This window comes from Microcebus murinus, chromosome 5, assembly GCF_040939455.1.
Source record: "Microcebus murinus isolate Inina chromosome 5, M.murinus_Inina_mat1.0, whole genome shotgun sequence".
In the NCBI taxonomy this organism is placed as follows: Eukaryota; Metazoa; Chordata; class Mammalia; order Primates; family Cheirogaleidae; genus Microcebus; species Microcebus murinus.
The window spans coordinates 100,553,207-100,580,979 of record NC_134108.1 but is presented as its reverse complement, the minus strand read 5'-3'; the positions used below and the strand labels follow the sequence as shown (position 1 = coordinate 100,580,979).

Genomic DNA, 27,773 nt, shown 5'->3' with positions numbered 1-27,773 from the left:
TGTCCAGTCAACTTCCTCACTGCAAAGATGAGGAGAGTAAGGCTCAGAGAGGGGAAGGCACTTGTCCAAGGTCACACAACTAATTAATAGCAGAACCAGATTTAAAGAATTAGAATTCAAGTTTCCTGACCTCCAGCCCAGGGCATAGGACACACTTCACAGGGCTGTTCTTCTAGGGAAAGAAGATGGTTCAGTGAAGGGCGGTTCCAATGTCCGCCCCTCTGCCCTCTGTTAGTCCTTTCTCCTATCTACCTTCAGTCTCTTCCCTTTCACCCTATTGCATCTCTCTTGAACTCCGGCTCCTGCTTTAACCCTTTGCCACGCAACTGGGAGCAAGGTTCTTCCCTAGGGTTCCAAGACTCAATTTCCTTCTCCCACCTCTCAGCCCCAGGAACTTGCGGGAACCAGGGATTTAGGGGGGCTGTTTGTTGGACCTTGGGCGCCCTCTCCACGGGAAATAGATGGAGAGGAGTTGCGGCCTCTTCCCAGGGTGGGTGGCAGGGAGGGAGGCGCTGCGAGCAGGGCCGCGAGCAGGGCAGGGGTGTGGGAAGCCCCTGTTGCTTTTCCCCTTTGGGGGGTGGTTATTAGGTAGGCTTGGGGAAGGCGGAGTTTGGGGGGCCGGGGGCGGGGCTCGGCTGCGTTGGGAGGAAGGGGGGGCGCGCTGGCTCCAGCTCGGCTCAGACAAAAGGCGGCGGCGGGAGCGGGCGGGAGGCGGAGCGGCGCCGCGAGGGCCTCAAGGTGACACCCGCCCCCGGCCCCGGCCCCCCTGCCCGGCCCCTCCAGCCTGCCTCCCACCCAGCCCCCAGCCCCTTACCCCCGGTGCCCTTTCCAGGCCCCCTCCCCCCGGCGGGGGGTGGGGAGCAGCGAGGGCCCCGCCCCCTCCCGTTCCCTCCCCAGGGCCCGCGCAGGATGCCCCGGGCCCCCGGCAGCCCCCCGGGAGGTCCTGAGCTCGACGCACCCCCTCTACGCCATGTCCCCCCCTGGCTCGGCCGCGGGAGAGAGCGCCGGCGGTGGCGGCGGCGGCGGCGGCCCCGGGGTCCCGGAGGAGCCCACGGCGGCGGCGGCGGCGGCGGACGAGGGCCCCGCCCGAGAGGAGGTGAGAGCCGGCAGCGCCCCTTCCCTCGGCGCGGCCGCAGCCTGGCCCCCATCCCCCACAGCGCGCGGCCCCCGCCGGTTCCGCCGCAGCGCGGCGGGCGCCCCGCACCCCGAGCCGGCCGCCGCAGCCGCAGTCCGCGCCGCCGCCCCCACCGGCGGCCGGAGCTGTCCGCGGTGGCGGGGAAGGGGCCGCGTCGGGGGCGGGGCTCAGGGGGGTCCTGGGCAGGGGGAGGGGCCTAGGGGCGGAGCCTCGCGGACCCCGGGCGGAGGAGAGAAGGTGGGGTGAGGATGGTGGCGGGGATCCTATCGCATGGAGGGGGTTGCCACCTTGAAGGCCAAGAAGGGCGACTTGTAGGGGCTACAGAGTCAGGAGGGTACCGTGGGGAAGTGGTGGTGTCACCTGAGCTGGGGCCCTAAGGGAGGTCAGACGTTTACAGGGGGATTCCCCCCGAGTCACTGGGAGTGTGTGTTAGGGTGTGCGCCCCTCTCTCCCAACTCCTGCTGCTTCCCCATAGCCCTAGTTGGGGGCCCTACTCTTCGGTCCTCCACGCACACTGTGCACACACATGCACACTTTGCACACACGCACACTGCACTAGGGCAGAGTCGGACCTGCAGGTAGAAGTGCCCCTTTCAGATGTGCTCACATTCGGACAAGCACACACCAGCTGGGCACGTAAAGGTGCACATACGTACACACCTCCCAAGGACAAGGCTCCCCAAAAGCACATGTACCCTAATCTCCTTGTCCACATATCCTGTGTGCTATTTCCTAGAGCTCACCTACCTACCCCTACTTCCAGATCCAGGCCCCCCTGCCTTTTACTGTGCCCTGCCTTTCCACTCTTTTTTGCCTTCCCTGGCTGGCCTCCAGGTAAAGCCTGAGGAATTGAGGTGAAAAGTCAGGATCCCAGCAGAAGGTTGTGTATAGGAGTGGGGGGAGGTTCCTTAAGCTAGTCAGGAGGGAGGAGAGGTGGGAAAACAGAGACCACCATGAGAAATCAAACTCAATATTCATTTATTACGTGTTAGGTGCCGGCACCATGGTGGGCACTAGGAATGAGGCTTGGGCCCTGCCCTAAGAGCACCCAGTCTAGCGGGGAGCCAGACATGTAAACAACTCACTGGGCCAACTCTGAGACAGAATGTGCCAAGTACTCTAACAGACAGGCCCCAGGAGAGTACCAAAAATCGTTTTTCTCTTGACAAATGGCTGGACTTGGAACGTCTTCCTACCTATGCCCACCCCACCTCTGCTATCCCCATCCTCTCCCCAGCCAGGTGCCTCTGCCCTTTTGGATACCTTCTCCTGGACTGTCTTCTGCTCAAGGGACCCCAGCCCCCTCCCCTCCATCCTAGAACAGAAGGAAGGATGTCAGGGTGCAGGAGGGAGACTCACAAGGGAACTGAGGTCCAGAATATGGGGACTGAGAGAGGGCTTGGGGTTCCCTGGGGGCCCTCCTCCAAAGGAGGTGTATTAGGCTAATTGTGAGGGTCAGGGAGGTGGATGGGTCAAAGGGAATAGCTTCTTTAAAACCTAGGACTGAAAAAAATCTGGAATAAGTGAGGGCCTCACTTGTTAAGTGGGGAGGTGATGTCAGTGGGTCCCTCCTTCTTCCCTGGAACATCTGGAAGAGTTCTAGGCTGGGGACCTGCCTTCACTGATGCCTGTCTGTCCTCCCGTCTTCCCCATCCACACTTTCTCCTGTGTCATTGCCATCTTTGTGTCTGTCTTTGGACTCTGCCTCTCTGGGTGCCATGCCATCCATCTGTGTCTTCTTTGCCGCCTGGGCCTGTATCTCTGGCTCTGATCCTTCTCTGTCTCTTGGGGTGTCTCTCTTTCTCTGTACTTTCCTGCATTGGCACTCTGGTCCTCTTTCCTGTCCTCATGGCTGTGTCACTTTCTGTTTTTATCTCTGGTCTCCTGCTCCCATTGTGGTCTTTCCTTTTCTCTCCATATCCCTGTGTCTCTGCCTGTCATCTCTGGTGCTGGCCTCTGCCCCTCCATCCCTGCATCCATCTCTGTGCCTGGTCCTGCCCACTGTCTCACTTCCCACTCATCTTGGCCCCTCTCCCTGCCCATCTGAGCAGCAGCGTCCCATCCAGCCCTCTTTCACCAAGTCCCTCTGCCGTGAATCCCACTGGAAGTGCCTCCTGCTCTCGCTGCTCATGTACGGCTGCCTGGGGGCAGTGGCCTGGTGCCACGTCACCACGGTGACGCGCCTCACCTTCAGCAGCGCCTACCAGGGCAACAGCCTCATGTACCATGACAGCCCCTGCTCCAACGGCTACGTCTACATCCCCCTGGCCTTCCTGCTCATGTTGTACGCCGTCTACCTGGTGGAGTGTTGGCACTGCCAAGCCCGCCATGAGCTGCAGCACCGCGTGGACGTGAGCAGCGTGCGGGAGCGTGTGGGCCGCATGCAGCAGGCCACACCCTGCATCTGGTGGAAGGCCATCAGCTACCACTATGTCCGCCGCACCCGCCAGGTCACCCGGTACCGCAACGGAGACGCCTACACTACCACCCAGGTGAGGAGCTGGAGGGGAGTGCAGGCCATTCGGGATGGGAAGTGGTGCTTGGACCTGTCCCAGTCCCCCACACCCCATGGGAGGAGCACAAGGCAGCAGTAAGCTCCCACCCGGCACTGCAAAGGGAGAGCAATAACTACAACCATGATAACAGCAGCAAGCACTGACTGGGAGCCAGGTCCTGCTCTAAGTACTTTACTAATATTAAAATCATTTATTTAACCCTCATAACAACCCTATGAGGTAGGTATTACCTCCATTTTACAGATGAGGAAACTGAGGCTTGGATAGGTTAAGTAACTTGTTCAAGGTCAAATAGCTGGTATGTGTTGGAGACGGGACTTGAACCCAAGCACTCTGGCTCCAGGGTCTACCCTGTTTAGTGCTTAATGGTTGGAGATGGCTTCACAAGCTCAGTCTCACGACATGCTCTCACCTGTTCAGTGAGGTGACTGCTACCGAGTTCTCTTTCACAGACACAGACACCTAAAATCAGTGACTTGCCCAGGGTCTGCGGCTCCTAAATGGCAGCGCTAAACTGAAACCCAGATCCCTGGATCCCAAGTCCAAGGCTCTCAGGGGAGGTGGGCAGGTCAATCAGCAGCTCCTGGAGCGGCCAAGTTTAGACAAATTGGGGTCCTGTTGGAGGAGATGTTCCCAGATGCAGGCAGGCGATCTGTCTCAGTGTAGGGAGCAGCAGACGGAAGCCTGGCGCCTGCGAGCAGCAAGGCGGCGACTGAGTGTTCGCTAAGGCTGGACGGGGAGACTGGAGGCAGAGGGGTTCCTCAGGCGGCTCCTCTGGGAAGCCCACGCAGAAACACACCTGTAAAAGGGAAGAAGGGAGGCTGTGGTTATGAGCGGGCAGCACGGGGCAGTGGAGGCAGCGGCAAAGGATCAGGCAAGCCAGAGGGGCAGTTCACGGCCAGGGCCTGACTCCAGAGGAAGCAGCGCTTAATTAAAATGTAAATGCACATAGAGGACTACGTTCCGGTCCCGTCCTCATCTCTAACTCACCGATTAAGCTGAGGGCCTCAGTTGCTCTAGAAATCAGAGGTAAAGATCCTGCCCTGCTCCGGGCGGGACCTAGACCAGGGCAGGCTTAGGGTTTGACGGAGCAACAAGACCAGCGATAGGGCGGGCGAGGACGGAGCTGGCGCCGCGGCGCGGGCTCCTCGCGACTCCGGCCGCCTCCCCCGCGCCCACCCCAGGTGTACCATGAGCGCGTTAACACGCACGTGGCGGAGGCCGAGTTCGACTACGCGCGCTGCGGCGTCCGGGACGTGTCCAAGGCGCTGGTGGGGCTGGAGGGCGCGCCGGCCACGCGGCTGCGCTTCACCAAGTGCTTCAGCTTCGCCAGCGTGGAGGCCGAGAACGCGTACCTGTGCCAGCGCGCGCGCTTCTTCGCGGAGAACGAAGGCCTGGACGACTACATGGAGGCGCGCGAGGGCATGCACCTCAAGAACGTGGACTTCCGCGAGTTCATGGTGGCCTTCCCGGACCCGGCCAGGCCGCCGTGGTACGCCTGCTCGTCGGCCTTCTGGGCCGCGGCGCTGCTCACGCTGTCGTGGCCGCTGCGCGTGCTGGCCGAGTACCGCACGGCCTACGCGCACTACCACGTGGAGAAGCTCTTCGGCCTGGAGGGCCCGGGCTCGGCGAGCAGCGCGGGCGGCGGCCTGAGCCCCAGCGACGAGCTGCTGCCGCCGCTCACCCACCGCCTGCCGCGGGTCAACACGGTGGACAGCACGGAGCTCGAGTGGCACATCCGCTCCAACCAGCAGCTGGTGCCCAGCTACTCCGAGGCGGTGCTCATGGACCTGGCGGGGCTGGGGGCGCGCTGCGGCGGCGCGGCGGGCGGCGGCTACGCGCCGTCGTGCCGCTACGGCGGGGTGGGCGGCCCGGGCGCGGCGGGCGTGGCCCCGTACCGGCGCAGCTGCGAGCACTGCCAGCGCGCGGTCAGCAGCTCGTCCATCTTCTCGCGCAGCGCGCTCAGCATCTGCGCCAGCCCGCGGGCCGGCCCGGGGCCCGGAGGGGGCGCGGGCTGCGGGGGCAGCCGCTTCTCGCTCGGCCGCCTCTACGGCTCCCGGCGCAGCTGCCTGTGGCGCAGCCGGAGCGGGAGCGTCAACGAGGCGAGCTGCCCCACGGAGCAGACGCGGCTGTCCAGCCAGGCCAGCATGGGGGACGACGAGGACGATGACGAGGAGGAGGCCGGGCCGCCGCCGCCCTACCACGACGCCCTCTACTTCCCGGTCCTCATCGTCCACCGGCAGGAGGGGTGTCTGGGCCACAGCCACCGGCCGCTGCACCGCCACGGCTCCTGCGTAGAGACCTCACTGTGACCTCCAGCCGCTGGAGAGGCCCGCGCCGCCCTCCCTCCCTGCGGCTCCTCACCGGACTGTGCTCACTGCGTGAAGCGGGCGAGTCACGATGGTGACTGGGGCTGTGCTGGGGGGAGGGGACAGGGGAGGGAAGGGTGCACCTCGATGGGGCTGAGACCCCCGCCGTCCCTGTACATAAAGAGACAGGTGGGAGGGGATCCGCAGCTGCCCGAGAAACCGACCCTGTTAGAGTCCTCTCCTCCAGCCCCCCACCCCTTAGTTTCTAAGGGGACACCACCCTTCCCTACACGCACACTCGAGATGTCCTGTCCGGCCTCTCAATGGATCTTCTGACTGTTATTTGGCAACTGTGCTGTGGCACCCCCGTTGGGCCTCACCTCTGGTGAGCGGCCCTCGCTGTGCATGCAGCCAGGAGGTTTAGAGGCCGTGGGGAAGGGAACTTGGGGCTGTCCTTCCCCCTTTGCCTCACCCCCTGGGGTCTCTCTCTGTCGAGGGGGTGGTGGTTTGGTGACCAGCAGGCTGGCTTCCAACCAGCTAATGAGTTCAGTGGGTCTGAGGCCGGGGCCCGCGTGTCAGCCCCAATACTCCATCCCAACACCGTGGAAATATTGCCGTCCTCTTCTTGGCGCTGACCCCAAAGATTGGGGTTTCCTTTCTGCCACTCCCTCCAGTGTTGTTTATCTCACTGGGCCCCAGGAGCCCGGGTCCTGGAGGGACTGCGCTCACCATGCAGACCTGGCTCGCTGCAGGCTCCCTGGCTGGGAAGAGCCAGTTGCCAGGGTGCAGGGGGAGGGGCAGGTGAAGTGTGGCGGGCTGAGTCCCTCAGTCCTTTCTCTAAACCCTGCAGCCTCCCAGCAGCCTGCTCACCTGGGTTCTGGGCAGGTACTCCCTTTAGAGAGTGACATGCCATGAAGGTGGCATTAAAACTGGCCAGGGTGGGTGATTAAGTGGAGAGAGCATGAGATAGACCTGGGTGACAATGGGAAACTCTGGAAGCAGGGAGGCAGCAAGAGAGTCAAGGGCCATGGAGGGTAGAGTGAAAGGCCCTGTACAGGTGGGGTGTCTGTCGGGAGGGGCCTTTGCCTTCCCCGGACCTGTGGGGAGGAATGGGGTGTGCTTGTCCCTCGCATACACCTCTGCAGGGCTGGGGACATCACAAACCCCAGCTGGAGAAATACTCAATTCCAATGGCAGGAATTCTCAAAATCTTGCCTGGTCCCTCCATCTTTCCGTATCCCATGAGCTGAAGCCCTGCTGTGTGTCCCAGGGTCTTCAAAGGGGAATCCTGCCAGCACCCCAGGGAGCTGGCCTTATGTTCTGTTTCCCCAAAAGCTCTTGACACCGCCTTCTCTCCCCATGCCCACCCCCACCAACTCCACCCTGCTGTGCTTTGGTGTGCATGTCTGTGAACAACCCCCGTGCCCTGTCAACTCCCCTAGCTAAAGTTTCCCCAGCAGATTTAGCACCCAGGGATTGAGCTCACATTTCAGGCTAGAGAGGATAACCCTTGGGCCATTCACCCCTGTTGCTTCTTTTGTCCCCTGAGCCATCAGAACTCTTTCCTTCCCTTCAGCCCCTCCCATCTTCCTCCAGCCCAGCCAGGCCAGTGGGCGTGGCCTCCACCTATGCAACATGGCCTCTGGCTCCCCTCCCCTCCTCCCCAGGGGGAATGTGAGGGCCCAGATTGGAGGGACACCACGGCCTATGGCTCATCAGGGAGTTGAGCTTTACTTCCACCTAGAGAGATGGCTGAGTGAGGAGGGAGAGGAGGCTTGGGAAGGAGGAACAGCTGCCCACCAGGTTTTCCTGGGCAGCAGTGCCTACCTGCCTGCCAGCACTGAGCCTGGACCCTGGGTCTGTGCTCCGGGCCCAGCAGTTGGAGCACCCCTCTTTCCTCTGAACAGACATCTGTGAGGTGCAGGTGGCGAGCTGTGGCTTCAGGCCCCAGTCCTTGGCCAGCTGGCACCTGGATGTCATGTCCAGTGTGGGGGCAGCCCCACCACCTCATGGCTCCAAGGACGGAGGGACTTGGCTGCTGCAGGCCTGTTCCTGCAACAGCCTGGCTTCGGAAGTGGGGAAGGGGGGGCCCCTGTTATTATTTTTGCCTGTATTGACCATTTCTGCCTAGGTCTTCTCACACAAACAGCCTCAGCTCCCACACACGCACAGACTTAGAGAGAAACCAATTCTTTGGTCTATTTTCTTGGTAGCTTTATTGATTGCCAGGGAAAATGAAAACCAGAAAATTAATTAATCTCTAAAATTAAACTTTACACTGAATGTTCTTGTTTCTCTAATTAGAACCTCTGCTAGCAGCTGTGGCTACATACACACACTCACACACACCCTCACACCTACACGTTTGCACTCTGGAACTGTCAGAGGGTGTCAGGCACAGACAGACTCTAGGTTGCCCAGACAGGCACACACATGCAGTCACTCCCAAGTCCCCTTTGGTGCTCTGCTCAGCGCCTGCTTGTTGGAAGGAGTCCCTGGAGAACAGACACTCCTTGATCCACCCTTTGGGGACACAGGTCTGGAGGTTCTGGGCCACTCAGCCCAGGGAGGGTGGGGATGGGGCTCAGCCTGAATCCATCAGGTCCTCCTGTGCCCCGTAGGCTGATGTGGTTCCTGTGGGTGTGCGCCCAGGGTGGGCAGCCACACAGCGATGGGGACTCATGGAGGGCTCCTGGAAGGCTCCATGTGTCCTGGGGGTAAGGGCTTGTGGGCTGGGCTGGGCCTGGCTGGGGAGAAGACAGGTCTCTGTCAACTGGGTGCATCACACTGTGGCCTTTCTGTTGTGGATTTCCAAGCGCAAAGATTGTACAAATCAAACTGGTGGATAATAAAGATGTGGATGACTCACTGACTTTCCTGCCCAGCGTGGCACTTCTTTCCCTATCTCCTCCCTCTTGTGAGAAGCTCTTTGGGATGGATGGCAGGGATAGTGCCATCCTTCTCTAGCTGTTGTCATCTGCAGTTGCTTCCCCAGGGGAAGCCACTGGGTCTGAGGCCCTTGTGTCACCTCCCTTGTCCTCTTCCCAGGTTGAGGGATTAGGGGATGGCATGGCCTGTAGAACTGGATCACTTGAAGCAGAGTAAAGCAACAGGGAGGTAGCATCTGCAGGGGTGAGGGTGGCAGAGAGAGCCAGGCATAGCTCTGCTGTAGCCAGAGGAGAGTGTATGTGAGTGTTTGAAGGTCAAGGATCTGTTCAGTGCAGAGGAAAATGTTGGGGAGGGGACAGGGGGTTAGGGAAATGGGTAGCCCCATGGGAAAGTCTGGGCAGGGATAGTTTCTAAGAATCCTCTCTGACTTCCCTATCCCGGAAAGAAGTTGGTCATGGGGGGGGGGTCCCTGGGCACAGGGGCTGGGTCCTACTTCATACCTCTTCTTCCCCTGTCCCAGGCCCCCTCCCTCTGCTTCACATGTTTACCCATACAGCCCTGATCACTCTCTCCAAGGATATGCGTGGGCTCCTTTCCCCCTCCCTCTGAACCGGTGTGACTCTGCAGCAGGCAAGACAAGGGCATGAAATGAGAGATGGGGCTGGGGCACTGCCTTGGCCCTGGCCCCCACCTTATCCTGCAGAGTTCTCCAGGACGTTGGCAGTCATCGACGACATGAAGTGGCTGGGATTCAAGGCCCGCTGGCGGGCTGCCTCTCGGTTGGCACAGAGGGCCTGGCCGATGAGGTACTCGCTCTCCTGGGCCACATCTGACAGGCGCAAGTCAAACTCCAGGAGGGTCTTGTTGTCTGTCATGCCTTCTAGGAGCTGCTTCCCGCCGTCCTGGGACAGGAGCGAGAGGGAAGGGGTCACTTCACGTCCCGAGCCAGGATCCCACACACACACACGCTTATATGCAGACATGCCACTAAAACAAACGTTCCGCAAAAGGATACCTAACCTATTTGTGCAGCACATTGACATATTCTACTCCACTCCCGCTTGGAAAATGGCGAGCAAGACCCACTAAACTGATTTCTCAACCCCAGTGGTTTGGAAAACATGGATCTCTGACAACGATGGGGATTCCACTCCTTGGTTCAACCATGGGCATGTGGGACAAATCTAGTAAGATGTGAGGGGGAAGTGTAGAGGGGGTGGCTTCTGCGAAGGTTCTCCTCGCTCTGAAAAGAGAACAAAAGAGGGGGGTTGTTCTCCCTTTTTTCTGCCTCTGGGTATGTCCCCTATGTGACGTGTCAGAACTGCAGCAGCTGTCTTGGGACCCTGAGAGAAGCGCCAGAGAAGGCCACTGCCGCGTGGCTGGGGTGGGCAGAGCAGAGGGTGGCACTGAGCCACGGGGCTCTGGGTATAGGTGATACTGAATATTCCTCCCATTTAAGCCATTGCCTGGTTAAGCTTTCTATTACTTTGTAGCCAAGAGCACCCCCTCTGGAGCCAGTGTGTGTGCACGCGTGTGTGTGCGTGTGCGTGCGTGTGCATGAGTGAAAGCAGGGCTGTTCTCACGGGGAGGTTTAGTAGAGGGTTCAGGAGCAAATTAGAGCACACAAAGCCCCCCCCAATAGTCCTCAAAGCTCCAGCCCCTTCTAGGTTGGGTGGGCCAGGCCCAGTGTTAAAAGAGTTTCATGTCATGAGGCAGAATGCTGCCATTCCATTTTTGTGGCCCAACAGTGTGTAGCAAAGTCAATTTAGTGGGTCAAAGAAGCACTTTGAAACATGAAATTGAGTAGACTACAAAGGCAAACATTGGCATATATCACAAGCAGTAAGTAAATTTCAATGATATTGTATTTATGTATATGTTCGCGAGGTGTTCATGTAAATTGCATTTCTTACTCCCAGACTTGGTGAAGAAAGTTTGGGAGACACTGTCTATTAGAAAGGACTCTGGCTTTGAATCATTCTTGCGTTTGAATCACAGTTTTGCCATTGCCTACAGACTTGATGCTCTTGGGCAATTCACTAACCTCTCTGGGACTCAATTTTCCATCTGGAAAGTGGAGTTAAGAATATTCATCTTAATTAGGTAACTGTGAGGATTAAAGGAGAAATAGTGGATATCGGGGTACATACATTAGCAGAGCATGTATGCACACTTGGCGCAGTATGTAGTATGTGAAGCCTGAGAGCTTCACACTTATCCTGCAGGTACCCCATGGCAGGTGGATTGCACACTCAGCCCTCAAGGCCCCCAGAAGCAGCGGCTCACCAGCCCGATGTGGTTGCAGGATAGGTTGATGCTGGTGAGCGTGGTGTTGAAGGCCAGCACCTGGGAGAGCAGTGTGGCGGTGGGCTCCGACAGCTCATTGCCACCGAGGTGCAGCGTGGTGAGGCACTTGTTGGTCTGCAAGGCGTGGGCGAGAGCCTGGCCACCCTCGTCCTCGATGCAGTTGAGGCGTAGGTTGAGGGAGATGAGGTTGGTGTTGTGTGCCAGAGCATGAGCCAGCGACTGGGCGCCGGGCGCACGCACCTGGTTGTTGGCCAGGTTGAGCACACGCAGGCGGCTGTGGCTCAGCAGCTTGGCAGCACCTCGTGCACCACGGTCCCCAATGAGGTTATGTGACAGGTCCAGCTCCTCCAGAGCTGGGTGGTCCAGGAGGCTTCGAATTAGGATACGGGCCTTGTCATCGTCCACCTTGCTTCGGGTCAGTCTGAATACCTGTAGGCAGGTACAGGATTTTCAGCACCTGCCGGCCAGGGAGAACTGCCTGCCGACCGACCTACTTTTGTAGGTAGAGGAAGCCTCAGGGAAGCCTAGGGCTCTGCTCACCTGGTGCTGGCCTTGGGATGGGCAGGCCTAGCCAGCATGACAGGGTGCTACAGAATTGGTGGCAGGTAGCAGGGGGAAAGTCTACCGCTTATTGAGCAATCACTGCGTGCTGGGTATGTTGCTCGAATATTTATTTCATAGCCATTATCTCTAACTCTCAGCATCCTGATAAAGAAGAGTGGGTTCTCTCTGATGGAGAGAAAATGGAGGTGTAGGGTGGTTACATTACTTGTCCAGAGTGACACAGTGAGTGGGTGGCAGAGGCAGGTTTGGAATCCAGGTCTGTCTGGCGCCCCAGCCCCTCACTGCGCTATCCTCAGCTGGCTAAGGTCCACCATGGCAAGGAGAGGAACTCATTGGAGGAAGTTGTCAGGGAAAGAACTAGCGAGAAAGTGGGGAAGGTGAAAAGCAGGAAAAGGATGGGGTGAAGGAATGAAAGAAAGGGGTGGTGCTGCAGTATGAATATTGTACATGGAAGCCCTCCACTCTGCTTCCCACTGGCTTGTTCCCCGCTCTCTCTCCCTGAGACCTCTGAGTGCCTGGCCTCTCTCCCTCATTCTTCAGTTCACTCCTTTTTTCCATCCCTTGTAGCCAGCTTAGAGATTTTGTCTCTCTTCTCTTTTCACTGCATCTATCTGGCCAACCCCCAGCCCTGGATCAACAACACTCTCTGTTTTTTGCATGTCTGTGCACAAACAACTGACATGATGGAGAATGTCACCTGACGGGACTGGACTGGTTGCTATCACTGGAACCACCAATAGGCCCGCAATGCCGCGTGCCCACCCAACTGTGTTTCTCTGGCCAAAATATCCTCTTATAATCTACAACTATGTCAACTGTTTTCAGCCTCCTTCGGCTTCAGGGAGCCTCCCTGCTGAGCCCCCTTTCAGCAGGTGACTTCTCTTCCTGCCTTCCCGGCCACTGAATGGGAACCTCTCATTTTCCTGATACCAAACACAGATCTGTTGCAACCCACCCAATCCCCTCTTCCCCCTGCCCAGCACCAACTGCCCCACTCGGTCCTAAGTCCAGCTCCTCCATTCTTCTCAGGAACCTTCCTTGGTCTGCAACCCTGCGCCTCTCTCCTATAGAGAGCCCCTTCTTTGCAACTAGATGGAGAGCCTTACATTGGTTTTAAACACATGCACATTTCTTCTTAGAAAGCCCAAAACTCGCATCTACTACTGCTCTACCTCTCCCCCTTCACAGCCAAGTTCTTGAACAAGCTGATCATAGCCATCCACTCCTTACCTCCCACTCTCCCCATAAACCTCTGCTGTTTGGCCTCTGCTCCTGGCACGCTGCTGAGGTAGCTGCCCCCCCCCCAGTGGCTTCCAGGCTTGCCAAGTCCAGGCCCCAGCTCCACTCCACCCCCCTGGTCACTCCCTCTACTTGAAATGTGGCTCTGTGACACAATGCCCTGTCCCCTGTCCTTCCTCCCTCTGGTTTCCTGGCAAGCGTTCCTTCTTCTGCCAAGACCACACGTCAGGTCTCTTCTTGTCTCACTTTTGCTTTCCTTAAGAGATTCCATCCAAACCCAGGGCTTCAGCTGCCACCTCCATGAAAGCAGCACACATGTCCATGCTCAATCCACGCCTCCTGTCTGAGCTTCAGGCACTCTACCCAGCGGATGAAAGGACCCTTTCCTTGGGATGCCTCCAACTGAAACTCACACTCTTCCTCCTCAAAACTGGTCCTCATCCCATATCCCCTGTCTCTGCAAATGGCCCCTCCAGCCACCTGGCCTCACGAGCCGGAAGCCTTGACACCTCTTTCTGCTTCCTTTTCCTCTGGACTGTCCTTACACCAGCAGGTTGGTCTGACTGCCAGTTGACTTGGCTGCCAAACATCCGTCGCCTCTCTCCACCTCTCTCAGTCTCCACGGACACCGTCCCACTTCAAACTGCCCTCATCTTCACCAGGATTTGTCAGAGATCTCCTAGGTGACCTGCATGTTCACCGTTGCCCTGCCCAGGCCACTCTCCTTCACAGAGTGATCTTTCCACAAGGAAAACTCCAATATTGTTACTTTTATTTTTTTTGCCTAAAACCTTTGGATGGGGTCCCAGAGCAAATACAGATACAGACAGACTCCTTAGCAAGGGCCTCCTGCACCCAGTGAGGCTGACCACTGACCGCCTGTCCATTTCATCCCACTCTGCTCCCCACACTCGGCTCCAGCCACTGGTCTTCTCTCTCAGCGACTCGAGCTGACCACGTTCACTCTGCCCATAGGGACCCTATGTGCTGCCCCCTCTGCCTGGAATGTTACCCGCTCTTTCCTTAGACTATAATTTCTACTTCTGCTTCTAATCTCTATGTAAGTGACACTTGCTCAGGGAAGCCTTCCCTGGCAAGGTCAAATGCCCCTTTTATAATCTCTCATAAGATTATCTCTCCTTGGGCAGGCATGGTGGCTCGTGCCTGCAATCCCAGCACTCTTCGGGACTGAGGAGGAAGGATTGCTTGGGGCCAGGAGTTCAAAATCAGCCTGGGCAACCTAGCAAGACCGTCTGTACAAACAATTAGCCAGGTGTGGTGTTATGCACCTGTAGTCCTAGCTACTCAAGAGACTGAGGTGGGAGGATTGCTTGAGGCCAGAAGTTCGAGGCCAGTCTGGGCAACACAGCAAGACCCCATCTCTACAAAAAATAAGAAAAATTGGTTGGGCGTTGGTGGTGTGTGTCCCAGCTACTTGGGCGGCTGAGGCAGGAGGATCGCTTGAGTCCAGGAGGTTGAGGCTGCAGTGAGATATGCTAGAGCCACTGCACTCCAGCCCTGGGCAACAAAGCAATACCCTGTTCATCCCAGTTTGAGGTGGACAGAAAAGAAAAATACAGGATGATTTAAATTTCAGATAAACAACTATGTCCCATGGAGTATTTGGGGCATGCGAATACTAAAAAAATATTCGTTGTCTATCTGAAATTCATATTTAATTGGATGTCTTGTATTTCTATTTGCTAAATCTAGCAACCCTATTCTAGCTGCAGTTTTATGTTTATATGGTTGCTGATTAGTGCCTTTCATCCTACCAGACTGTTAGCTCCACAGAGCACATGTGGTGAGGTTTTGCTCGCCATCAGCACCTAGGACAGGGCCTGGTGTGCAGATGCTCGCTCAGAGAAACAGTGTGGTGAGCTAGCTGGGCGGGCAGTGCCTTGCTCAGCTCTGCATCCCCAGAACCTAGTAGCTTGGCGCAGGATGCAGTAAAACACTTGGTCAATGAAAGAAAGAAATGGGAGGAAGATGACGATGACAGGGAAAGAAGAGGAGGGGAAAGGGAATCTGAGAGATGCTGAGAAGGCGGGGCGGGAAGCAGACATTGAGGCTGGGGGCGAATGGTACCTTGAGGGTGTGGCATGCCTTGATGGTGGCCGCCAAGGACTGGCAGTCCTGAAAGGTGAAGAGGAAGAGGTTCCACTCGAAGTTCATGCCACAGTCCTTGACTCCGTACACCAGGTCCAGCTCCTCCAGGTAGCTTAGGCCAGCCACCAGATCACCCAGCTGGTAGTGGTCCGTGTCGGGCTCGTCCATATCGCCCTCGCTGCCGGAGTCCGACTGGTCCCCGGTCCGGGGCGTGTGCGGGAGCCGCACGGGCGGGAGGAACTGATCCATGCGGATCCTGCGCACGTAGTTCTTGCAGAGCGGCACCAAGTTGAGGATCACAGCGGGGTCCGTGGTGCCCGGAATGAAGTGCTTTAGCAGGTTCTCCAGGTGCCGCTCGAAGAACATGTGCTTCCAGCTGCCGTCGTGCCGGGCCACGTGGCACACGGGCCAGCGCTGCATGCAGCAGCGGCGCCAGTAGTTCTCATCCTCGATCAGGTTGGCGGTCACCTCCAGCGGCAGGTCAGTGGACAGGTGGCTCAGGACCTTCTGCTGGTGCTCTGGGAGCAGCTGCTTCAGGATTGGGTTTTCTTTAGGAGCAGAGGAAGGAAAGCAGGGGTCAGAGTGCTGGGGACTCTGGGTGCCCTGGGCCGGGCCTGCCTGGGGGCACTAAGGAAAGAGGTAAGAGCCTCCCCTGGCCTCAGGGAGTTCCAGTTTGAGAGGAGAGACAGCCTCTGCTCTCAGAGGCTCAGTCTGAGGGGGAGACATAGCCCCCGGCTTTGGGATGCTCCGGCCTGCAGGTGGACATCTCAGCATCTGGCCCCAGGGAGCTCCCGGTCTGAGGAAGAATCTCAGGTCCAAACCTCGTTTATCACCTAGTCTGATGGAGGAGACAACCCCCGACTTCAGAGCCTCCCAATCTGATTTGATTGATTCATTTCAAAACAAATATTGTTTTGAGCAGTGGTCCCCAACTTTTTTGGCACCAGGGACTGGTTTCATGGAAGACAGGTTTTCCACAGATGAGGTTGGGGGGGGATGGTTTGAGGAAGGTTCAAGCGCATTGCATTTATTGTACAGTCAAACCTCTCTGCTAATGATAATCTATATGTTTTTTGAGACAGTTGTTGCCCTGGCTAGAGTGCCGTGGCGTCAGCCTAGCTCACAGCAACCTCAGACTCCTGGGCTCAAGCGACCCTCCTGCCTCAGCCTCCCGAGTAGCTGGGGCTACAGGCGTGCACCACCTTGCCTGGCTAATTTTTTCTATATATTTTTATCTGGCCAATTAATTTCTTTCTAGTTTTTAGTAGAGACGGGGTCTTGCTCTTGCTCAGGCTGGTTTCAAACTCCTGACCTTGAGCGATCCTCCTGCCTCGGCCTCCCAGAGTGGTAGGATTACAGGCGTGAGCGACCGCCCCCAGCCATGACAGTCTGTATTTGCAGCCGCTCCCCAGCGCTAGCATCACCGCCTCAGCTCCACCTCAGATCACCAGGCATTACACTCTCATAAGGAGCGCAACCTAGATCCCTCGCATGCGCAGTTTACAGTAGGGTTCGCACTCCTGTGAGAATCTAATGCAGCCGCTGACCCGACAGGGGGCGGAGCTTATGTGGTGATGCCAGCAAGGATGGGGAGCGGCTGTAAATACAGATGAAGCTTTCCTGGCTTGCCCGCACCTCCTGCTGTGCAGCCCAGTTCCCAATAGGCCACAGACCAGTGCTGGTCCTTGGCCATGGGGGTTGGGGGACCATGGTTTTTGAGTACCTATTGTGTGCCAGACACTCTTCTTTTTTTTTTTTTTTCTTGAGACAGAGTCTCACTCTGTTGCCCAGGCTATAGTGAGTGCCATGGCGTCAGCCTAGCTCACAGCAACCTCAAACTCCTGGGCTCAAGCAATCCTCCTGCCTCAGCCTCCCAAGTAGCTAGGGCTATAGGCATGTGCCACCACGCCCGGCTAATTTTTTCTCTATATATTTTTAGTTGGGCAATTTCTTTCTTTCTTTTTTAGTAGAGATGTGGTCTCACTCTTCCTCAGGCTGGTCTCGAACTCCTGACCTCGAGCAATCTGCCCGCCTCGGCCTCCCAGAGTGCTAGGATGACAGGCGTGAGCCACCGCGCCCGGCTTAAGACACTCTTCTAAGTGTTGGAGATACAAGTGACAAAACAGAGGAAGTCCACCCCTCCTGGAGTTTACGTCCTAGTGAGGGGGCGCAGATAATAAACAAGTGACATGAATATGTTTTATATCCAGGCGGTGACAGTTGCTGTAGGCAAAATGACAGCCTGTCCGCAGAGAGCACCACATCTGCTAGGAGAGGCTGGTGACTCATCTTTGGAAGGAGCACAGAGCACGGAACGAACCAGGAGCCCATACACAGCACAGACGACTCCATCAGAGTGGAGGGCGCTTAGCCTGGAGGGCTTTCTGGGGGAGGAAGGGGATACACGGTGTAGGCTGGGTTTTGCTGGAGAGAGCGGAACAGGCCAGGGGAGGGTGCAGGCATGGAGGGCACAGTGCAGCGGGGAGGCGGGTGGGACCTGCAAGTGGGGACAGCAGGAGAAATCGTCTTGGCTTTGGGAGGAAGGGAAGTGCTGAGCGGTATGAGGACACCATGTGGGAGGGCAGGGGCTGCCCCAGGCCCCAGCTGCTGAGGCCTCGGCTCAGGACGGTCCCCTCCCACCCCGCCCCGCTCCCGGCCTTCTCCTCCCCACCCGAAGCAGGGACAGACTCACTCGCGAAGTTCTTGACGATGTGCTGAATGCAGAGCTCTGTGAGGAGGGGCACGATGGCCAGGGACCACTCAGCATCCTCAGCGATGATCCGGCGCATCCGATGGACATTGCCCAGAGAACCTGTTTTCTTTGACTTTGTGGAGACAAGTGTGACTGAGGCCTTCGAGGGCTGTGTGCTTGCAGTGGGGCCCACAGTGGAGGGCCTTTCCTGGGGAGCCACTGAGGAGTGGCTGAGGGCCGACATTGGTGGCGCTGGTGTTCCGGGGTCCTGCATGCTGGGGGCTGGCAGTGTAGGGGCAGCTAGCCCCTGGGGGACCTTGCAACAGGAAGCTTCTCACACTGGCACGTCCTTGATGCAGGTGGGGACCTGGAGTAAGAGAAAGAGGGTAGAGGTGTTACTTTGGAGGGTCTTGGTGGGCATTTACCAAGAGAGGTGGTGCAGAGTGGTGCTTAAGGCTCAATCTCTAGAGAGAGAAGCAGATCCAGGTACATATCCCACAGGCTGTGTGGCCTTAGGCAAGTTACTGAACCTCTCTGAATTTCAGATGCTCTCTCTGTGATATGAGGTAACAGTCCTAGTGGGATTATTTAGAAGAGTGAATAAAATAATGCACCCAAAAGCCATAATATATTATCCAACACATGAAACTAGCAAGGAGCAGCCCAAAATTTTAGATCATTTTTAGACACTGTTTAGTTCTTTATGCCCATTAGTTCATTTGTCCTCACAGAAGCCTTTTTTAAGATTGGAACTTGTATTATTCCCACTTTTCTGATGGGAAACTGAAGAACAGAGAGGTTAATTGCCTTGCCCAATGTCACACAGCTTATAAATATCAAAGATGGATTTAAAATCAGTCTATCAAGTTCACGCTCTGAACCCTACACTGTACTGCCCTCTGAGTGCTGGAGTGGGGGAGTGTATTGCCAAAAGACTGAGGTACAATAAAAAAACATTTAGTTCAAAACAGGGCCCTGCACCATTTTATAGAACAGCAACTGCCTGATCCAGAGGACAGGGTTGAGAACAGCTCTGGCCGACAGAAATATAATGCAAGCCAAAATGCATGCCATATAAGCTATTGGTTTTGTTTTGTTTTTTTGTTTTTTTTTGAGGCAGATAGAGTCTCACTCTGTTGCCCAGGCTAGAGTGCCGTGGTGTCAGCCTAGCTCACAGCAACCTCAAACTCCTGGGCTCAAGTGATCCTTCTGTCTCAGTCTCCCAAGTAGCTGGGAATACAGGCATGTGCCACCATGCCTGGCTATATTTGGCTATATTTGTATATATTTTTAGTTGGCCAATTAATTTCTTTCCATTTATAGTAGAGACGGGTCTTGCTCTTGCTCAGGCTGGTCTCAAACTCCTGACCTCGAGTGATCCTCCCACCTTGGCCTCCCAGAGTGCTAGGATTACAGGCGTGAGCCACCAAACCCGGCCCACATAAGCTATTTAAAATTTTTTAGCATCTAGGCCAAGCGCAGTGGCTCACACCTGTAATCCTAGCACTCTGGGAGGCCGAGGCGGGAGGATCGCTCGAGGTCAGGAGTTCGAGACCAGCCTGAGCAAGAGCGAGACCCCGTCTCTACTATAAATGGAAAGAAATTAATTGGCCAACTAATATATATAGAAAAAATTAGCCAGGCATGGTGGCACATACCTGTAGTCCCAGCTACTCGGGAGGCTGAGGCAGCAGGATAACTTGAGCCCAGGAGATTGAGGTTGTTGTGAGCTAGGGCTGACACCACAGCACCCACTCTAGCCTGGGCAACAAAGCAAGACTCTTGCCTCCAAAAAAGAAAAAAAATTTTTTTTTAGCATCTACATTAAAAAAAGTAAAGAGAAACTGGTGAAATTAATTTTAGATTTAACCCAGTATGTCCAAACTATTATCATTTGAATATGCAATCAATGTAAAATTATTAATGAGATATTTTATATCTGCTTTCATACCGAGTCTTCAAAATCCGATGGGTCAATAGGCATATCGAGCCTGTGGCTACCACTCTGGACAGTGCTGGGTGAGACAGAAAGGGGAAGGGAAGCAGACCCCTGCCCAGGGTGCCAGCTCCTTCCTCTTCTGCCCACTGAGGGCACAAGCTCTGGGTCCCCTCCCTCCCATCTCCCCATCCTAGTCTTCCTGCTAGTTCTCCCAGCCTCCCCCACTCCAGACAGCAGCGGCAGGCGTGGGAGGCGAGAAGGCAGCTAAATCTGGGGCTGAAGACGGAAGACAGAGGATGGATGTGTTTGGGTCTGGGGGCCCTCCCCCATTTGCCCCTTCCTGCGCCCTGGCTGTAGGCCCCCCTTGCCCTGAGACCCGCAGGAGGAAACGGGGCTGTCCGGCACTCGGCTCCTCTTCCAGGCAGTTTCCCCCCAGATTTGCACCCTGACTCGGTGTGCTGCACGGTGGCCGGCAGGAAGGAACACTCTGAACCAGCAAAGGCGTCCTTGGCAGAGGGAGGGACCAGATGGTGCTCCCCAGCCCGCCAGGCATCTCAAGGAGGAAAAGCCTGGCTGAGAAGGGGTTGCGGGGAGAGGGCCAGTGTAGGGAAGATATATTGGCATTGAGACATCCTTTATGCAAATGAAATGCAAATTTACAAACAGATTGTGTCCAGAATTGTGGGATGACCATGTGCTTTCTGACTAATGGCGTTTTGACTGAAGGCGGGGCTGGGAGTGGGTGCTGCCTAGAGGCACCAGCTGGCTCCGCATCTCCGGCTTTGCCAGTTACTTGCTGTGTGAACTTGGCCAAGTTACTTAACCTACCCAAGCTTCAGTTTCTCTATCTGTAAAATGGGATAATAGTATCTTCCTGTGTGGGCTGCTGTGGAGATTCCTTTGAGATATGCTGGATCAATACTGATAATATTTGTGAAGGGTACCGGAGGGGCACGCGGGGCATGAAGACACTAAGGGGGCAGGGGTCCGAGGCGTGGGACGCCATGACCTGGACACCTGCTCTGTGAGTGCAGACCTGAGATGTATCTTTGAGCGAGTGCGAGGCTCTGAGGCCCTTCCCTGTTTCCAGGGGGGATGTGAAAGGGAAGGGGGCGGTGATGGCACTGGGGGCTGCACAGACAGCAGTACGGAGTCATGGGAGGGAGCAACAGGCCAGCCCGCTCCTGCCAGCCCGGCACCTGGGCTCCCTGGCTGCTTCCAAGGTTCTGGCCTAAAACATTCTGTTATTTCACTTGGCTCCAGATATGTCCCAGGACGTCTGTGGGCCACACCCAGGAGAGCAGGACCAGGCTTGGCAGGTGGAGCCCAGGTTACTTGTGGGTGTCGCCCTGGAGTTGGCTTTTTTGGCATTACTCACACCACCACCCAGCTGCACCCTCCTGGTAGGCAGTCCCTTCTCCTTCCTCCTGGGAGGCCACACCTAGGGAAACCCCACCTGGGGCCACGCAGCATGCCCTTTGCGATGGGGTGACCCTAGTTTCACTGGCCAGTGCCTCTCCCTCTTTCAGGTCCTGGCAGCTCTTCCTAAGGTCTGGTCTTAATTACTCTTGCTGCTGTTCTATGCCTGCAGCCTGCCTCTGGGCGTGACACAGCGGGGCCCATCCAGGGGCATGTTCCAGGGCCCTGAACCATCTCGGGAGGAAGGGGCAGGGCCTCCATCACATGGCTGCCATGTGCATGGCTGATAGAAAAACGAGCCCCTGCCATCTTTCAACGTTTGCAGGAACATCTATACCATGAAGCCCGAAGTCATTTTCTTTTCCTTTTTTTTTTAGAGACAGAGTCTGGTGCTCAGGCTAGAGTGCAGTGGCACAATCATAGCTCACTGCCACCTTGAACTGCTGGGCTCAAGTGATCTTCCTGCCTCAGCCTCTGAGTAGCAGGGATGACAGGTGTACACCACCATGCGTGGCTAATTTTTAAAAATTTTTCTAAATTTTTGTAGAGATAGGGTCTCACTATGTTGCCCAGGCTGGTCTTGAACTCTTGGCCTCAAGCAGTTCTCCTGCCTTAGCCTCCCAAAGTGTTGGGATTACAGGCGTGAGCCACTGTGCCCAGCCCTCTGTGTCATTGTTAAGGCAAATATTGAAAACATTAACTGTATAATAAAATCAGAGTTGATAATTTCCAGTTAATAAGCTCTTGATTTTTTAAAAATAGATATTATGAAAATATTTTTGGCAAGCAAATTATTACCAGATGCAAAGGATTCTTCTAAGGAGGATTTTAGTTCTAAATGTTTTAAAAAATCTATTTAAAAAAAACTAATGCAATAAAAAACAAAGTATATTTAAAAGGATAATGAGCTAAGCTAACTCCTTGCCTCCCTGTGTTATAGATAAAGATGACAGAAAGTATGGCCCCTCCCTTAGCAGGTCACCCTTCTGACCCCTGCCCTTGGTAATCACCCCTGGGCATGCCACCCTCTTGGCTCTTCTCCTACCTTCTTTTTTTTTTTTTCTTTCTTTTTTTGAGACAAGAGTCTCGCTTTTTTGCCCAGGCTAGAGTGAGTGCCATGGCGTCAGCCTAGCTCACAGCAACCTCAAGCTCCTGGGCTCAAGCGATCCTTCTGTCTCAGCCTTCCAAGTAGCTGGGACTACAGGCATGCACCACCATGCCCAGCTAATTTTTTTGTATATATATTTTTAGTTGGTCAATTAATTTCTTTCTACTTTTAGTAGAGACGGGGTCTCGCTCAGGCTGGTTTCCAACTCCTCACCTTGAGCAATCCGCCCGTGTCGGCCTCCCAGAGTGCTAGGATTACAGGCGTGAGCCACTGCTCCCCGGCCTCCCTCTACCTTCTGACCATTCTTTGTCAAAAAATCTTCCAGCCTGAGCAAGAGTGAGATCCTGTCTCTACAAAAATTAATAAATTAGCCGGGCATGGTGGCACATGCCTGTAGTCCCAGCTACTCGGGAGGCTGAGGCAGGAGGATCGCTTGAGCCCAGGAGTTGGAGGTTGCATGGTCGCCCGCCCACCTCACTCCTGCTGACGGCTTCCAGCTCTCGCCTCTTCTCTGCCTTCCAGACTCAGGTCCACTGGGGATGTCTCCCAGGTCCCTCAAACTCAATCCACGCAGAAGCCAGGGAGTCACCTCTCTCCTTCAGCCCCCTACCCCCTGCTCCAGCCCTGCCATCTGCTTATCAGTTCAGTTCTGCTCTCTTTCCCTGCCGCTGCCCTAGCCCAGGGCCTCAGTTGTCTGTCTGGACCTGAGCTTCAGCTGTCCAGCACTGGTCTCTGGCACGCGGTCTGGTCCTCTACATTTAGGCTCCGCAGAGCTGCCGCGCAGGCCTCTGTGTAAGCCCTTCACCAGCTCGCCACCGCTGCCAGGGCAAAACCCGGCTTCCCCTTGGTCTAAGTCCTCCCGTGACTAGACGCTCGGTTGGGAATTAACTCTTTGCATCTGGGACACTGCTCGTGCTTCCCAGCCTTTGCCCAAGCTGTTCCCTCTGCCTGGAATGCCTTTCCCGCCACCTGCGAGCTCAGGCACCACTTCCTCTCTGAAGGGCCTTCCAGCCCTGCTTGTCCCCAACTCCTCAAAACAACCCCTCCCTTTGTCAGACCCTGCCCCTTCCGGTCCCTGTGTCACCTCGGTGATCTGACTGCCCACCCTCTCCCCACGCTCACACTAGACCGTGAGCTCCCTGAGGTGCAGGCGACATTTCCCACTCATCTTTATCTTTCATCCTCAGTCAGCTCAGTGCCAGGCCTGCCTTGGGCGGGTAGCTGGTGCTCGGGGCCGCCCCTCTCCCTTCTGATAATAGACTCTGGCCAACAGGAGTATCCTATTGGTCGGAGCAATTGGGTCGAGGTGGGGCTACCTGACACAAGCCAATCAGAGTCCTCCTTTGGATCTGTCCAAGCGGAGGTGGGCAGAAGGACGCATGTCCTTGAAGGATATGGATCCCCTGTTGCTGGAAGTAGTTTCCCTCCACACACACAGAGCCTGTTTGCAGCCGGAGGGAATGAAGCCTGGAGGAGACCAGCAGAATGAAAGACAAAGCACCCTGGGAGCTTCAGTCCCTTTCCTAGTCCCCGAGGCCCTCAGGACCGCCTGGTTCCTGGCAGTGCCTTTGGCTCTGACAGCTAAGTTGGCAGTCTTCTAACGAGTCCCTTTTGCTGGAGCTAAGAGTTGGGTTTCTGCCCCTTTTGACCAAAAAAGGTCCTGACCATTTTGATAGGCTCACAGTTTGGTGAATGAAAATATGAGAGAAATCCTAAATCAGTAGATGCAGTGGTTCAGTGGGATAGCTGAGAAGGGCCAAAGGCCCCAAGTCATTACCCACAGGGCCTGATATCTCACTCCTGTGGCCTCTGGCTCCGTCTCCTGACCACACTGAGCCTCCAGCCTCATACCCCATCCCTCCAGGGATGGGACAGTCTCAGTGACTTACGACTGTTCAGCACTTGACAGTTACAAGGTCCTTTCAGCACTATTTTCTCATTTGAGTCTTCAACTGCCCTGTAGTGGAGGCAAGATGGGCTTCCTTAGCCCCATTTCACAGGTGAAGAAACTGATGACCAGAGCAGAAGACTACTGGCCCTACCATACCTAGGAGGGCTGGTGGCCAGGGCCCGAGGGCAGGTCTCCTGCCTCTCACCACGACACACGGCCCTTCCACAGTCACTCCATGTGTCCCCCGTCCCACACTTTTCCCACCCTCCACCAGGAGAGAAGAAAGAATGTTCCTGCTCCTGAGCAAGTGGGAGGACCTCCCTGGGCTGAGAGAGCTCCCAGGCCTTTGGCATCCTTCCATGGGGAATTTCAGGGCCCTAAGAAGGTTTTCCTGCCTGTTATGTTAAAATGCATTTTCCCTCTAAATGAAACAAAATCTTAATGTCACATATATGTGTGCATACATCCATTTGTCAATCTTGAGGTGCTTTTTAAAAATTCATCTCATTACTTTAGGTCAAACAAAAGCATAGTAAATTACGAAATATATACTGGCACTAATGAAGCAAACTTTAAAAAAAGTAGAAGTCATATTATTCTTTCAGACAGTTTAAGCATGCAGAGATTACATATACAATAAATATGACTATATATTATACATAACAAGAGGGATATATATATATATATACATATTTTCATTCTACAACTCTGTGTGAATGAGTTTCAGATTCCAAAAGCAAAGTTAGGAAGAGGCAAAGAGAAGGTACCACTAAGAGCGGAGCTGGTGGGGAGGGAGCCCAGGGGAGTGGGAGGCAGGAGGCTGGGATAACTGGACTGACTGCTCAGGCCGGCCTTAGTGGGGCCTGGCAACCACCATCTGCAGCTGAGGTGGCAGTACGTGGCACTTTTTTCCCTGGGAGTCTGCAGGGATGAGTAGATACCCATTAGCTGGGGGCCCAGGGGCATCCTGACACTCCTCAAAGGCCCACAGAGGGCAGTCCCAGAAGTGGCAGAGGGCTCAGTTTCCTGTCTGGAACCTTCTCTCCCCGGGGAGTCTGTGGGCCAGTTAGAGAATCTCAGAGTTTGAGGACTGGAAGCATGTTCAAGACTCTAGTTCTTCTCCGGGGCAGGAATCCCACCATTCCAGAGGGGTCAGGGTCACCAGGAGTGAATACCTCCCATGCCACTGCCTGGTGTCCCCATCCAAGGGCACTCCCTGCCCTCAGAGGGGGAAGGGGGGCAGTGAGGACATGTGCAGTGGACTTTTATCTCTCTGGGGCCTGCCTCACGAGCCCCTCGGGCTTCACATGGCCTTATCTCCAATTCAGGGCCACAATCCCTAGCACAAGGTCAATTCTCCCCGCCCCCCGCCCCAGGCCCCTACTCTGTGTTCTCAGGACTGGGGGCCAGGGTCCTGCAATCACATTCAAGGAACAATGTTCACACTAGGCCATAACTCAAAGCATTGGGTGTTGAGGTCTGCTCTGTACATGCCTAAGCACAGGTAATAGAAAGTGACAAGATGCCCCAGTTTGGCCAGGGTTGTCCTCGTTTTTGATGGCTTGTATCTGGTGGGCAGGTGTTCTGGGAACTATATCCTTGGCTATATATAGCTATGATTTATTGTGCGCTAGGCCCTCAATAGCATGTACAGAGCAGGAGGCAGGACAGCAGCTGGCGGGATACTCAGAAGTTGCACTGCCTCAGGTCAAATCTCTATTCTGCCCCCCCCCATGTCTGTGAGACCTTGGGCAAATCATCTACCCCACTAAGCCTCAGTTCCTTCATTTGCAAAACGGGGGTGGTAATGAATAGTACCTACTTCATAGGATCATCCAGAGGAGTGAGGAGCTAATGTGTGTGAGACATTTCATATAGTGCTGGGCCCAGAGCCAGCCCTCAAGATATGTGTTAGATATTACGAGGAGGATGTTGGGATGCCTTATTTACATAAGCATATTAAATCCTCAAATTAAATCCTCTCTCACTTCCAGGAGATGCTGTTACTTCCATGGGTGGCTTATAAATTGCTGCCAACTTGGTCATTCACAGCACTTTCCTAGTGGGCCTCCCACTTCCTCCAGCTCTTGAGCTTTCTTGTCTCCAGTGTGGAACTCGGGGTTACCCACTGTGGGGCTGGCTCTCTCCCCGCAGGCACAGGGACCTTCCACAAGTGGGGCCACTGGAGGCCCCACAGAGACGCTGTGGCATGCTGCAGAGTTGTGCTCTCCTGCCCCGTGGCTCACGCTGGGCCTTCCTCCCGCATTCCCTCCTCACAGAGGAGGTCTCAGGCCTTAACTCCACCCTTCCTCAAGTCCCCAGTTAAATCTAACCACTCTGGGCAGAGGCTCCTCCCACCTGCCCAAAAGGGAAAGTAGATGTTGTGAAGGTGTGCTGTCACCTTAGTGCTGTCACAGCTCTGGCTCTCAACTGCCCTCACCTGCCTTCCTCTTCACGGAGAAGCAGGGGTGCCCGCCTTCTTTCAGCCCAGGAGCACCTCTGTGCCCATGGACGCCTACCCTGAGCCGTCTCAGGGCGAGGGCCTGGCTGACAGAGCTCACCAGTCCCCCATCCACTTTTCCCACCTGCTCGCCTGCCTTCTTAGCCAGCACCCTGCCCTCAAACCCAGGGTCCCCTAGGGAGAGCCCTCCTCAGCCATCTGTCCTTAGGGGCCTGGGCTTTTGTCCACACCTGCCTTGATCTCTTTCATGCCCACCATGTCTTACCCTGGGGCCCTGTCACTCCCAAGCTGGGGATTCGCAGTTTATGGCATCACAAGAAGAGGGGCAGAAAGTGTTTCTGACGGAGCCTAGGCCCAGCGTACTTGGTCTCTGGCTCAGGGAAACAGTCGTTCACTTGTCACAACCCCAGGGCCTGGCCCCCTCCCGACTCCTGCCCACTTCTGTCTCTCTTCGCCAAAAGGACTCCCACGGAGCTTTGCTCCCCACCCCTCATCCCTACCTCCTGCTGGGACACCCCAGCAAGGAAGCTGAGCTCCAAAGGCCAACCGGTCCCTCCCCCATCCCACCTGGGGTGAAGAGGCTCGGGCTTCTCCTTGGTAACCAGGGGAAACCGGCAGTGCGGTGGGAGGGAAGGGTGAGCGGAAGCTTTTGGACCTGCAGGAGGGATTGCAGTCACAGGAGCTGGGGATGGGGACAGCCCTTCTGAGAAGACTGGGGCCCCAGGGCTTAGGGCCACTCTCCTCCACGACCTTCCCGATGCAAGTCCTCCTTTCACCCTCCCCCTTCCCAGGCACCCTCTCCTCTTACGGGGACCCCCAGCCTCTGGGCCAGTTTGCGGGCAGCGACTGTGGTGGGGGAGGAGGCACGGGTCACCTTCCAGTGGATGGCAGGTGGGAGGCCTCCTGTCGGTACAGACCACCCTTCCTCCCACAGGAAATGTGGGAGCCCAGCCGACGGCCGCCCGCGGGCTTCCGGCCTGTGTGGGCTGAGGGCGCTGGAGGGGCTCCCGGCCCCGCCAGTGTGAGGGGGCCCGGTAGGGGAAAGCTGGGGTCGGGTGTCCCCTCTCCCGGATGTCGCCTCACCCACTCCCGGAGCCCGGCGCTCGCCTTCCCGCAAACCCAGAGCTGCAGGCGCCGGTCGTTAGGGACGCCCCGCGTCGCCAGGGCCCGGGCGGGCGGGGGAGGGGCGCGCGCC

The 27,773-nt window shown here is 56.0% G+C and overlaps 2 protein-coding genes across 2 annotated transcripts; one reads left to right on the top strand and one right to left on the bottom strand.

The window, feature by feature from the left end:
- The first annotated feature begins 679 nt into the window (after positions 1-679).
- On the top strand, positions 680-8,830 carry TMEM151B (transmembrane protein 151B). Its single transcript, XM_012743385.3, has 3 exons — positions 680-1,096; positions 3,187-3,627; positions 4,836-8,830. Exons 1-3 carry the CDS (start codon positions 971-973, stop codon positions 5,961-5,963), a joined length of 1,695 nt encoding a protein of 564 aa, XP_012598839.1. The 5' UTR covers positions 680-970; the 3' UTR covers positions 5,964-8,830.
- Positions 8,621-27,773, bottom strand: DRC5 (dynein regulatory complex subunit 5). The gene is made up of 6 exons (XM_076003318.1): positions 27,662-27,773; positions 17,761-18,127; positions 15,048-15,616; positions 11,136-11,585; positions 9,541-9,751; positions 8,621-8,707 (listed from the first exon to the last, which is right to left on the bottom strand). The coding sequence occupies exons 2-5, from the start codon at positions 18,032-18,034 to the stop codon at positions 9,542-9,544; spliced, it is 1,503 nt and encodes a 500-aa protein (XP_075859433.1). The 5' UTR covers positions 18,035-18,127; positions 27,662-27,773; the 3' UTR covers positions 8,621-8,707; position 9,541.

Bases quoted from the DNA above. Each gene is read 5' to 3' on its own strand.
- DRC5 (XM_076003318.1), bottom strand. From the start codon at position 18,034: ATGCAGGACCCCGGAACACCAGCGCCACCAATGTCGGCCCTCAGCCAC. The intron at 15,617-17,760 runs GTGAGTCTGTCC...CTGCTCCTAAAG, and splicing joins CATCGTCAAGAACTTCGCGA to AAAACCCAATCCTGAAGCAG. The intron at 11,586-15,047 runs GTACCATTCGCC...ACCTGCCTACAG, and splicing joins AGGCATGCCACACCCTCAAG to GTATTCAGACTGACCCGAAG.
- TMEM151B (XM_012743385.3), top strand. From the start codon at position 971: ATGTCCCCCCCTGGCTCGGCCGCGGGAGAGAGCGCCGGCGGTGGCGGC. The intron at 1,097-3,186 runs GTGAGAGCCGGC...CCATCTGAGCAG, and splicing joins AGGGCCCCGCCCGAGAGGAG to CAGCGTCCCATCCAGCCCTC. The intron at 3,628-4,835 runs GTGAGGAGCTGG...CGCCCACCCCAG, and splicing joins ACGCCTACACTACCACCCAG to GTGTACCATGAGCGCGTTAA.